Consider the following 13281-nt stretch of genomic DNA (forward strand, 5'->3'; position numbering starts at 1 on the left):
GACAACACAGGGTGAGGGGAACACACATTGGTAAGACTATTGGTTCACCAACAGAAAAAAACACAGAGGTACAACGACTGTTTTAAAGGCCACGAGAAGGCATTGGGGGTACAGGTGCCTGCTTCTGCTGGATCTCCGTCCTCACTGAAGACGCAGATCCAGATGACATGCATGGTGTTGCAGAGACCCGTCAGGTCCCTGCACTGCGATACATGCTGCACTGCAACACATGCAGTGGCTGTGAGCTGACGTTGGAGGTGCAGCCACAGGGAGCGGTGCATGACAATGGCGCACATTCCGATGTTAGCTGCTGGGCTGTGCGATGGATACAAAAGACACTGGGCGACTTGGGAGCAGAGGAAAGGTGAGTAGAATGTTTTTGTTTTTAATTATGCATTAGGGGCAGAGCGGGGACTCATACACTAGGATTGGGGACAATGTAAACCAGGATGGGGACATATATACCAGGAAGTGGGCATATATACAAGGATGGAGACCATTTGGACCATACATACCAGGATGGGGACCACATATACCATCATTGGGACATATACTGTATACCAGGATGCGGACATATTCACCAGGATGATGGGCATATATACCAGGGTGGGGGACATTTTACTACATAATGAAAGGGGCAATTCATAAGTATTTATAGAATTTAGAACACTACAGGGGGGGCAGGTCCAAATTTGGCACTGGGGCCCATCGGACTCCAGTTACACTACTGCAAAAACATACATTCTCAGCAAGTACACAAGGTGGTACAAGTGGCAGAATTTCACCTTTCTGCTGTGCCTTCTGGGCTTCCAGGAACAACTATCTCTGCCAGCAGCTCCCTGCTTTTGGTGGGCTCCCACTGAGATGATAATGTATTAGATGTGACCTGCAGTCCCATGTAACTCCACAGATAATACAGTGATACTTTTTTGAGTACTGATAGCAGTGATAGCTCCTCTGGATCACATCGCTGCTGGTTCTGCATGTGCTGCTGTTTTGGGCTGGTGGGAGGAGTAAGGCAGAATCATTGAGAGATGAGAGCAGACTATATCTATCTATTGCTGATAATTACAGACTGCTACAAACACAGATCTTCATTTTTGCAGTTTTGCACTAGATCAACTGTAAATCACAAGTTAATCACATATCATGTGAACATCCTCACCTTGCACCTCAAATTTCATAGATCTGAAACTTTGTGATGCTGAAATTGGCAATTTTCTGTGTCTGCAATTTTCCACGAGGGCAATTTTCTGTGTGGGCAATTTTCCATGTGGGAATTTTTCTATGTGGGCAATTTTCCGTGTGGGCAATTTTCCATGTGGGCAATTCTCCATGTGGGCAATTTTCCATGTGGGCTATTTTCCGTGTGGGCAATTTTCTGTGTGGGCATTTTTCCTGTGGGCAAGTTTTCCTGTGGGCAAGTTTCCTGTGGGCATTTTTCAGGGAACTGTAATTTTCATAACCAGCAAAGGGAAAGCCAATGGTTGGGGACTGATGTTAATAATCTGAGAAATGGGACAATATCCCAAAAGGTTCCCAGTCTATTGATAACAGCTCACAGCTGTTTGCTTAGACTTTACTGGTTATTTTACAAGGTGACCCCAGTAAAAAATTATGTAGAGTCCTCCAATAAATTAAAACCAGCAAAGGCTAAACAGACAGCTGTGGGTTGATATTAATAGCATGGGAAGGGGTCAGAGATATTGGCCCCCCTCCCAAGTTACCAATATCAACCCTCAGCCACCCCAGAAGTGGCGCTAATATAAGATGTGCCAAATCTGGCACTAGCCTCGCTCTTCCTACTAGCCTTGGTGAGGTGGCAAGTGGGGTAATAGTATTGGGGTTAATGTCAGCTTTGTATTGGCAGTTGACATCTAGCCCATGAGTTAGTAATGGAGAGACATCTACAAGACGCACCCATTACTAACCCCATAGTCAAATTGTTAAAAAAACACACCCTGAATAAAGACCTTTATTTGAAATAAGCTCAACCAATTTTACGCATTTATTTAAAAAAATAAAAAATAACAAAGCAAAGTTATACTCACCTGTCCGACAAGAAGATGATCCATCAATGCCCATGTCCCCTGTAAAAGAGAAAATATAATAAAATACCATCCATTTGTCCTTTATAAATCCAAAAAGCAACAAAGAATGCATGGAATGAAACAGTCATTTATAGATTTTAAAAATTTCTATACTATGTTAGATAATAGAAGATTATAAGAAAGTCCAAAATACAGACACAAATGCATACAATAGTGGGTGAGTAATGAAGGGACCTCACAGTAGACATAATAGTATAGTGTAAATTTTGCACGTGCTGAGTAACAAACATATCATGCAATAAGTTTGTAGTAATCATGCATACTATGATAATGTGCACATAAAAAATATAGAAAATATCCCCCAATCAAGAAACATAAAATAATTGTTGACTTTGTAAGTAATTTACCCACCAGATGTCATCCGTGTATCATCAGTGTGCACGTGTGTGGCATGAATTTTGTCCTTGACTCGGATAAAAAACCTGACATGCCTGCAGGTCTTTCACATGGACACAGTCCGTGTGAAAAGCCTGAGATGTGCACACCACTATTGAATACAATGATTGTGCTTGTGTGTATTTGCAGTCCTTAAAAAATGGATTGCATATGGACTCAAGAAAAGGACTTGTGCAGGAGGCCTTACTTGGTAATGGCCACTTTAGGCACCTCTTTTTGTGTCATATTAGTACATTTTGAGCTAAGTCAGCACCCACAATTAGTTACCCTTTTAGTTAGTTCAAAGGGGTTGTCAACCACTAGGACAACCCCTTCTCACTCTGAATATTTTCACACGTTAATATTGAAATCCCTATACTTATATCCCATGCCAGCACTGTTCAAACGGCTCCAGCACTTGTGTTCCAAGGGCTCATGTGAGGATGTTTTGTCACATGAGTCCTGTGCCCACTTAGTGCTAGCATCACTCACTTCCCTTTATTAGTTATATGTCTGAAGGCAAGGACAGTAGTACCAGTGCTAAATGAGCTCAGGGATCACGCAGTGTAACAACCTCACTTGAAAACTAGGATTGCGAGTGCAGACACTTCTAGAACGGTACTGGTATGAGCATTGAGTACAGATGTTTTTATTTTAATGGGGGCAAACATTCAGAGTGAGAAGGGGTTGTTCTAGTAGTTGACAACCCCTTTAAGCCATTGAACCACATACAGTTGTGGCCAAAAGTATTGACACCCCTGCAATTCTGTCAGATAATACTCAGTTTCTTCCTGAAAATGATTGCAAACACAAATTCTTTGGTATTATTATCTTCATTTAATTTGTCTTAAATGAAAAAACACAAAAAGAATTGTCCTAAAGCCAAATTGGATATAATTCCACACCAACATAAAAATAGGGTGGACAAAAGTATTGGCACTGTTTGAAAAATCATGTGATGCTTCTCTAATTTGTGTAATTAACAGCACCTGTAACTTACCTGTGGCACCTAACAGGTGTTGGTAATAGCTAAATCACACTTGCAACCATTTGACATGGATTAAAGTTGACTCAACCTCTGTTCTGTGTCCTTGTGTGTACCACATTGAGCATGGAGAAAAGAAAGAAGACCAAAGAACTGTCTGAGGACTTCAGAAACCAAATTGTGAGGAAGCATGAGCAATCTCAAGGCTACAAGTCCATCTCCAAAGACCTGAATGTTCCTGTGTCTACCGTGCACAGTGTCATCAAGAAGTTTAAAGCCCATGGCACTGTGGCTAACCTCCCTAGATGTGGACGGAAAAGAAAAATTGACAAGAGATTTCAACGCAAGATTGTGCGGATGTTGGATAAAGAACCTCGACTAACATCCAAACAAGTTCAAGCTGCCCTGCAGTCCGAGGGTACAACAGTGTCAACCCGTACTATCCATCGGCGTCTGAATGAAAAGGGACTGTATGGTAGGAGACCCAGGAAGACCCCACTTCTTACCCCGAGACATAAAAAAAGCCAGGCTGGAGTTTGCCAAAACTTACCTGAAAAAGCCTAAAATGTTTTGGAAGAATGTTCTCTGGTCAGATGAGGCAAAAGTAGAGCTTTTTGGGCAAAGGCATCAACATAGAGTTTACAGGAGAAAAAAAGAGGCATTCAAAGAAAAGAACACGGTCCCTACAGTCAAACATGGCGAAGGTTCCCTGATGTTTTGGGGTTGCTTTGCTGCCTCTGGCACTGGACTGCTTGACCGTGTGCATGGCATTATGAAGTCTGAAGACTACCAACAAATTTTGCAGCATAATGTAGGGCCCAGTGTGAGAAAGCTGGGTCTCCCTCAGAGGTCATGGGTCTTCTAGCAGGACAATGACCCAAAACACACTTCAAAAAGCACTAGAAAATGGTTTGAGAGAAAGCACTGGAGACTTCTAAGGTGGCCAGCAATGAGTCCAGACCTGAATCCCATAGAAAACCTGTGGAGAGATCTAAAAATTGCAGTTTGGAGAAGGCACCCTTCTAATATCAGGGACCTGGAGCAGTTTGCCAAAGAAGAATGGTCTAAAATTCCAGCAGAGCATTGAAAGAAACTCATTGATGGTTACCGGAAACGGTTGGTCGCAGTTTGTTTGGCTAAAGGTTGTGCAACCAAGTATTAGGCTGAGGGTGCCAATACTTTTGTCTGGCCCATTTTTGGAGTTTTGTGTGAAATGATCAATGTTTTACTTTTTGCTTCATTCTCTTTTGTGTTTTTTCATTTAAGACAAATTAAATGAAGATAATAATAGCAAAGAATTTGTGTTTGCAATCATTTTCAGGAAGAAACTGAGTATTATCTGACAGAATTGCAGGGGTGTCAATACTTTTGGCCACAACTGTATGGGAGGATTTGTGCATCTGAAATACTCAGTCACTCGACTCATTCCAATGCAAGGTCAATTGTTCATCCAACTGCTAGAATCATATTATAGAAAGGGCTAAAAGGAAGCAAATATCCTGGGCCTTCCATTGAAGGGTATGAGCACTGTTATTTTGACAGTACACAATTATATTGGCACTTTGCATGGTACTGACAGCTGTTTGGGCACTATATAGCACTGACGTTTGTTGGTATGGTCTATATGGCCCTGTTAGCTAATTACTGCACAATACTGTTGTATCAGCAATATACCATACAGTCATTTTATACGATACACTACTCTTACTTGAATACAGTTTACTCATTGTATACCTATTGATGCAATGGTTTTATTTATAAATATTTGCTCTTATTATTATTGTTATTATTATTACCGATGTAACAATCTTAAAATGAGCTTTAATCTCACCACAAATATTTTTGGCACAATGCAATTGGCATAACGATGCAGTCCCTATACAAAGTAAATGAGCAGCCCCACTATATAAAATGTGTAGGCACACAACATTAATACCTGCTTTTGTAATCTTTGGTACCTTTCATTCAAATACATTGAAATGATTAGATGAACTCTGCAACATTTCCTCAGGGTCCTTCGCCAACTATGATATGGAATACAAGCAATACTACTGCACTCCACAATTAGCTTATCATAGAGGATGCCAAGAACAAGGATCAGTTACCTTAATACCACCACCTTTTTACATGAACATGCCTTATACAGTATGATTATGCAATGTCTAAAGATATTTCTGGTGCGATTACACCAGAAAGTGGTGTAAAAAAAAGCTACAATTTATGGCACACAGCATTTCTATCCCAGAATTTTTGACTTTTAAACATTCTCCACCACTCTCAGCACTTTTAAAAAGTAGGCAAACCTGAGCGGATGGGGCAGGGAGTGTATGGCCCAACAACATTATAGTTTGGATCAGAAAATGGCACAAGCTATACTGCAGTATGTGGCAACCTATGGCTGGGGTAGATTTGTATTTTCGGCATACGCAATGTAATTTAATAAAAGGCATGCATCAGCGAGTTTTCAGTAACATCACCATAAAGTACTTTAGGCTTAATAACTGTCCCCCAGTGTTGTTACATGCTTTTTTTGGACATGTGTTTACCTGGTTTTTAAATTGCCAACATAAACAGAAAGTTTTAATCAACTATATAATCTGGATTCTGGATTGTTTAGGGTTGATCCCATATGAGCAACGAGTAAATATCAGGCAGATGTTGATGATAATATGACTCGTGGTTTAGATTGTCAAAGCTGACATTAGGAATATAGATTGGTAAATGTTTCCCAATTAGAGATGGGCAAATTTATTTGAGTAGAATTGAATTATACTCATACTTTATAAAAATCTCCACTCTTGAGAAAATATATATTTTTTAACTAATGATATGTAAATTCAGCAAAATGGCGGCCAGCTGCTTGCGACTTGCACTTGCGCTGCTCTTGCTGGACAGTAGAGAGTTGACAAAAGGTTAAAAAGAAAGAAAAACATATTCAACTCACTGCTTACCTCTATGGCCAGTTCTCTACGCATCCATCACATAGCATCTCCAGCACAGGGGGTCAATCAAATGTTGGCAGCTTATGTGTGGTGCTTGCATTTCACTCCTGCCGAATTCCTTCTTTTGTGAACAATGTACAGATACAGTTTGGAGGAGTTTGTTTTAATTGTGAAAACTTATTGGAAAACTGAGTCCTTAAAGAGGTGTCAAAGTGAGTTTCTAAAGAAGTTTGGAAGTCATCCAAACCATGTATTCTGTCATTAGTGAATAAGCTGGAACATACAGGAATATTACTGGATAGGCATTATGGAGAACATCCGAAAATATCTGAGGAAACAATTCAAGTTGCACAGGCTTTGCCAGGAGACAATCATGTTATGTTCCACATGTCAGCATACAGTCAAGAAAGGTCATTCAGAAATTGGAAGAGCCCGATCCAGAGATAAGAATTAGTTATTTCTGTATTTTAGCCATTTGGGCCGTTTAAAGGGCAAGTGGACAGTAACAAGTCATGAACATTACAGGCTCTCCAAGAGAATATACAGTGAAAAACTCAGGCTATCACCCCAGACGTCCAGTGGAATACATTCAACAATATGGAACGGCTCACGCAGGCATGCTTGGATATGAGCCGTATGTACAGACAAAATTTCAGTACAATAGATCGTCTCTTTTAGGCTGGTTTCACATTCGCGCTTTTTAAGCGCACGCACGGCCGGGGGTAGCTCCGCCCCCGAGCCGGCTCTCTGCCCGGCGTGCCCGCCCCTTCCTTGTAGCGCCGCCTCCTAGCGCACAGCGGCGCCTGCGATCGGCGCACCCTATCTTTAGCATAGGGTGCGCAGATCGTGCGCAGGCCGTGCGCTAGTTGCGCTTTGACCTGCGCTGCGCACTTTTGACGGTGCGCCGTGCGCGCCAAAATCAAACTTTTCGGATTTTGGCGCGCACGGCGCACCGTCAAAAGTGCGCAGCGCAGGTCAAAGCGCAACTAGCGCACGGCCTGCGCACGATCTGCGCACCCTATGCTAAAGATAGGGTGCGCCGATCGCAGGCGCCGCTGTGCGCTAGGAGGCGGCGCTACAAGGAAGGGGCGGGCACCCCGGGCAGAGAGCCGGATCGGGGGCGGAGCTACCCCCGGCCGTGCGTGCGCTTAAAAAGCGCGAATGTGAAACCAGCCTTAGAAGTTACAGCAATTTTTCCAGGTAAAAAAGAAAGTGAATCTCCTTGTATAATAAAGGACATTATGTTAGGGTTGGCGGATTGCGCTAAATATAAATTATAATAGAGTGCGATCGCAACCCGGGGTCCACCGTGCAGAGATGATATACTGATGCTAACGAACAATGGCGGAGCCGTACGGCGAGCGTTCACCAAGAATCAAGCTGTGTTAACGCCACACAGTGTGAACTGAACGCAAGATACCAGTCTCCGATAACATCTCAGAGTGGTACGCACAGGAAAAGGGATACCAGCTCAGCTAACTGCCGAGTGGCAAAGAAAATATAATAACTAACTTAGTTAACCACAGAGTGGAGCAAAAATATAAGTACCAAGCTCAGCTAACCGCCAAGCGGTACAAAACGAGGTGTGTGCAATACCCAGAAAAACAATAGGGTTTAAGCACTTGGATTGATTGTGCCCTGTAAACAGCCTGTGCTATCCACACACATGGTCAAGACAAACGCTAGGTCAAGAAAAACTTGCCTCTCTAAGGAAAACAAGGCGTTCATGCAAGCCGACAGAGTTGCAGGGTCTACACATGCACGCACTACGCAAATGATACTAGCACACCCGTGTGCGCCTCTGAGAACCTTTTATACAATAGGTTCATGTCCAGACAGAGAGGACATTGCCTGTGGACCAATCTGAAGCTGCCACATCACCCAAGCAGCTGATGTCCGAGCACCAATGAGAAGGTGCTACATCATGGGCATGCTCAGAAGGATGAAATCTGGACTAAGGATCGAGTGTACAACGCTGCACGTGTATACCAGTAGTCACCATTGGCTTAGCTGGAGAGCCAGCAGCAGCTACACATGCAGCACGAGCCTGGGCAAGGCACTGGGTCGGAAGTCTGTGCAGAGTAGTCTTCCCAGCGGCTGAGCTTGAATGGGAGACCACAGCACCAGACAAGGCTTGGGATCCATCCCTTGCAGCGGGAGAATCCTGGTGCCTAACACATTAAAATTTTAAAAAAAATTTCCATGCAAATCAAATTTCCCAGTAAAATCTGTGAAAACAAGCAGATTTGAATTTCATTGATCCACTCATTTCTATTTCCAATGTTTCAGTATGCATGTAAGACCTACAAAATGAAGGGTTGTGTGACTTTTCCTTGACAATAAAGGCTTCTAAATTGCCAGAAATGATACTTCAAGTGGCACAGTTCCATTCAGTTTTCCATTTGACCATGATTTTATACTTTTTTGTTTTGTATTCCTACTTTTGGAAAAGAAGGCTTTCCTCTTCACAGCAATACATTTCTGACATTCTGCTATAGGCTCATGCCACAGTATAATTTCATGTTCTTGTTGTAATGTGTGGCTACCACTGAATGTGATCCCTGGTGATCTTCACTCTGCTATACGCTTGCCAAGATGATTTCTCAAGTGACTGTCTCCAGTGTAGAAGTGGCGTTGGGATCATAATGGTCTTTAAAAAAGACTGTTTGCGTTATAACAAACAGAGAGAAAGCCACTTGAGCTAAAAACATCATAAAATACACCTAAAAGTAAGAGGACAAAAGGGCATTCTGCATTTACTACAGGACATCAGATGGAACACAAAACTAAAGCCACTTCATGTTCTGTCCCTCAACAATTAGCCTTTGCACATATTGTTCCAAATAGCAGAAAATAGACATACATTCAATAGTATCCATTCTATAGATATAACCTTTGCAATCTGTCAGTTGTCACAGGGATATATCTCAAGTCCTGTCCTATTATATATTGACTATGTCAAAAAGAACAAAGCGCCTCAGTTTATTATGGTTCGCCTTTAATGTAAATTATGTGTACACACATTTGGTCAATGAAATACATATAGCATATTGGATTTACTTTAAGGAAGATACAACTCCGGGGCTTACTCTGCAGAAAGCATTTTCTCTTAAATATGGCAAGATGGCTCATATTTTACCTGCAAGATCACATAGGCTCCTATATAATTTATTTATTTCTAGTATTGATATACTGCTGATGTGCTGTAAATGTAAATTTTTCACTAACCTCCCCTTATATCCCTATAGATGATTAAGGTAGGAAGGGACAAAACCCAAGACGCAAACACATGGGGTCATATGGAGAAAACACATTTTCCACGTTGATTGTCCAGGTTGGAATATATCTTATTGAATTAGTTCCACTAGAAAAATGTAATAGAATTTACTTGTCACATGTTATTGGTATGTGGACAAAATAGTTAAATTATAAGGAACCTTCTCCATAAAACTCATATTCTGTGTTATGCCAAGTACAAAGTGCGGTGGGAGTGTATGACACCGGCGTTTAACATGGAGCATCAGAGTGCTCTTTTAACCTCACGGAAAGTTTTGGTACCATTAGGTGTAGAGAGTATGAAACCAACCCACACACAGTGTTGACTTGATTGGACTATTAACCTCCAATATGCCATCCTGGAGGATCATGTGTACTTTAGGTACTCTTTTATAAAGCACAGAAGACTATTCCTTATTTTAGGAAATATTAGGAATTAAATTGAATCAGAATAAATAGCAATGAATGCCCAAAACAGTCTAAGAAGATATAACAGTATATATAAAAAAATAAGGAAAGAACAACAATAACAAAGATTAGGATCCCTGCAATAGTTATCAATATTAGATTATTAGGGGGCATATCCTTGAAAGCCCCCCATCAATAATTTATGTGAAGTTGTAAAGGGGCTCCTGTGCACTAAAAAGCACAGTGGCTTCTGTATGTATGACATCGTGCTGTATGAAGAACTGGAATCAATGAAGGCCACCCGGTGCTTGCCAGCTAACAGGGGATACACATGAGTGCCAAGAGTTGGCCTTTCTCAAAGTTAATATTGTCGGCTTGTCCTAAGGATAACTCTTAAAATTACAGTCTTTTTCAACAAAAGATATATAGTGGTAGAACTATTCCAGATCCAACACTTATAGATATGATTTGAGAAAAACTTTCATGAGATGATCAACCAAAAAAGTGTAAAAAAAAAGATGTCATCATGGTGATTTCTCAAAAAGTAGTCTAATAACAGGAAAGGAGCTATGTCTGTTCTAGATAGGGGTGGTGTTCTTTAATGCGTGGTCCTATTAATAGGTTTTGCTGTGCTTGTCTTTTAATATCGCCTTGGGTCCATAGACATTTGGGTCTTCTAGATCTTTTGCATTGTTCTAGCTGCTTGTTATAAGAGCTTCTCTGTCGCTTGCACTTAATTTCTATAGGAGTATTTTATATGTGTATGCTCTAAAGATAGTCAGTGCCATTTAATGATCTTATTTCTAGTGCTTATATTAGGAACACGCATTACTAAGTCCTTTTTTTATATTTCTATTCCCATTGTTTTCCCATCAATATGTATGAAGCCTAGATCTTTACGTGGCATGCTGGTCCTGGGGATCACAGTGATCTAAACCTAGAAGTAGCCAGAGGCAATGCCCAAATTGTAACTTGTTTTATATGAGGGGATTATAAGATGACTGAAGACATTTTTTATAGTACACAATAGAGCCCAAGAACAACCACTTCATTTTATCTTGTGTATTAAAGAGAACTTTTCACTTGACAATAATATATATATATTTTTTAACCTGGTCTAAATACTGTTGATTTCCTGAATCTGACTTTTGTTTTCATGTTCTTGCACCCCTCCATTCCAGAGTTATGGCCCCCTCTTCTCTGTATGTAAATCTAGTCTTTAGCCCAAGGTGGTGTGGTCTTCAAGAAGAAAAAAAGTTGAAGGTCATGTCCCCTTGGCTAAGAAGTCTAGAAATATATTTGGTGTAGAAGGGGCCATATCTCAGGAAAGAAGAAGCTCAGGAATAAAACATAATTAAAAAAAAAATGCCACCTTCAGGAGATCAGCATTTAGACCAAGTGAAAAAAACCTGACATAACAATGGTGAGGAACAGGGCCTCTTCAACGGGTCATAATAATTTGTTCTGCTTTTAATATCATCTTTCAGGTTTATTTGTGATACTTTTGTAACGTTTTGTAAGTCATGGTTTGTCAGAGCACTCTGCACGCTCTTGCTTTTCCATATTTGCTATGACTACAAACATTTTTATCATTTATCCTTAGCACTGGTTAGATGACCTCTGGGAGATATTGATGTGTGTGTTATGTCTGGTATGGCAGTCACAGCTGACGATTACACAAGATACACTAGATGCTTTTTCAGATTTGTTCTCTTCAGTATAGAAAAGGAAAGCTCCTGTGACACTAAAGTTACTGGAGTCAGACAGAAATCCGTATTATCTATGGAAAAACACAGAATTAATTATGGTCTAGACAAAATAAATGAAAACAAGAAGCCTAATGTATGACTCACGTAGAAATAAAAGGCTGCAAATTAGAAGCCATTTAAAGCAAAATAGTGTTTGGCTGCAAAGGAATTTCCAGACAATAGTCACATTTTAGATAAAAGTGTTCAATATGTGACATGGCACCGCAGACAGAAGAATGTCGCAGTGATGAGCTGCAGCTGCCGGTAGACATGCGCTGCTTTGTGCTTTCATCTGATTTACTGACTTACTGATGCTTGGCTTCTTATGTAACTGATGGACTGTGCCCGGCAGAGAATTACACACGTAGCAGAGACTTGCCATCATCTTGGACCCATTCACTAGAGGTGTGGAGACTTGAACATCCTTGGTTGCCTCAGATCTACACCAGAATCCATACTCCATGGATAATTCTATTGTGCATCTGCTGACATCCCTACCCTTCATTTCTTCACAAAACAACAATATTGCAGAAAAATTCTGTTTTATGGTGAATTGACATAGTACTGTGCCATGTCTCAATAAAATGTAGTTTGGGGTCACAACTGGCACTCAATACCAGACTAGATCTCTATACTGCAGGGGTTCTAACTGATGAATTGTTTACTACAGGCCACCCATAGAAGACAGTCAAACGCTCCTGACCCCGGTAGTATCCTGTGGACCACCTGGCGCCTTGATGACAAGACCAGTCATTATAACAATGCATCACTGTACAGAAACAAACGAAGAAGACTGGAAGATACAACTTAAAGAACAGTCTGTGCAAGGACAGTGGGAGGTGAGATATGTCATTTTTATCTCTCCATCTATCTAACCAGTATCTATCTATCTATCTATCCCATATCTATCTATCACATATCTATCACATATCTATTCTATCTATGTATCTGTTGACAGGTACATGGATGCAATGGTGCAGATAATGAGGAGACAGTGGTACTTAACAAACAATTATTTATTTGATTAACACAATTTTATAGGTAACATAGTAACATAATTATTAAGGTTGAAGGGAGACTTTAAGTCCATCTAGTTCAACCCATATCCTATCCTAACTTGCCCTAACATGTTGATCCAGAGGAAGGCAAAAAAAACCATGTGGCAAACAGTAAGCTTCACATTGGGGGAAAAAAATTCCTTCCCGACTCCACATACGGCAATCAGACTAGCTCCCTGGATCAACGCAATATCAAGGAGACTAGTGTATATACCCTGTAATATTATACTTTTCAAGAAAGGCATCCAGACCCTTCTTAAATTTCAGTAGGGAATCACTCATTACAACATCATATGGCAGAGAGTTCCATAGTCTCACTGCTCTTACAGTAAAGAATCTGCGTCTGTGAGTATGCTTAAACCTCCTTTCCTCCAGAAG

General features: G+C 40.9%; 1 protein-coding gene across 2 annotated transcripts in view; it reads left to right on the forward strand.

Moving 5' to 3' along the window:
* Positions 1 to 13281, forward strand: part of UNC5C (unc-5 netrin receptor C) — a 560809-nt gene that overhangs the window by 510323 nt on the left and 37205 nt on the right. For both annotated transcript variants that reach the window (XM_073589804.1, XM_073589811.1), the window contains one exon: positions 12516 to 12684. In XM_073589804.1, coding sequence (XP_073445905.1) covers positions 12516 to 12684 — 169 coding nt within the window. The remainder of the gene's footprint in view (positions 1 to 12515; positions 12685 to 13281) is intronic.

This window comes from Dendrobates tinctorius, unplaced genomic scaffold (genome assembly GCF_039654945.1).
Source record: "Dendrobates tinctorius isolate UK_male_01 unplaced genomic scaffold, ASM3965494v1 ptg000011l, whole genome shotgun sequence".
NCBI lineage: Eukaryota > Metazoa > Chordata > Amphibia > Anura > Dendrobatidae > Dendrobates > Dendrobates tinctorius.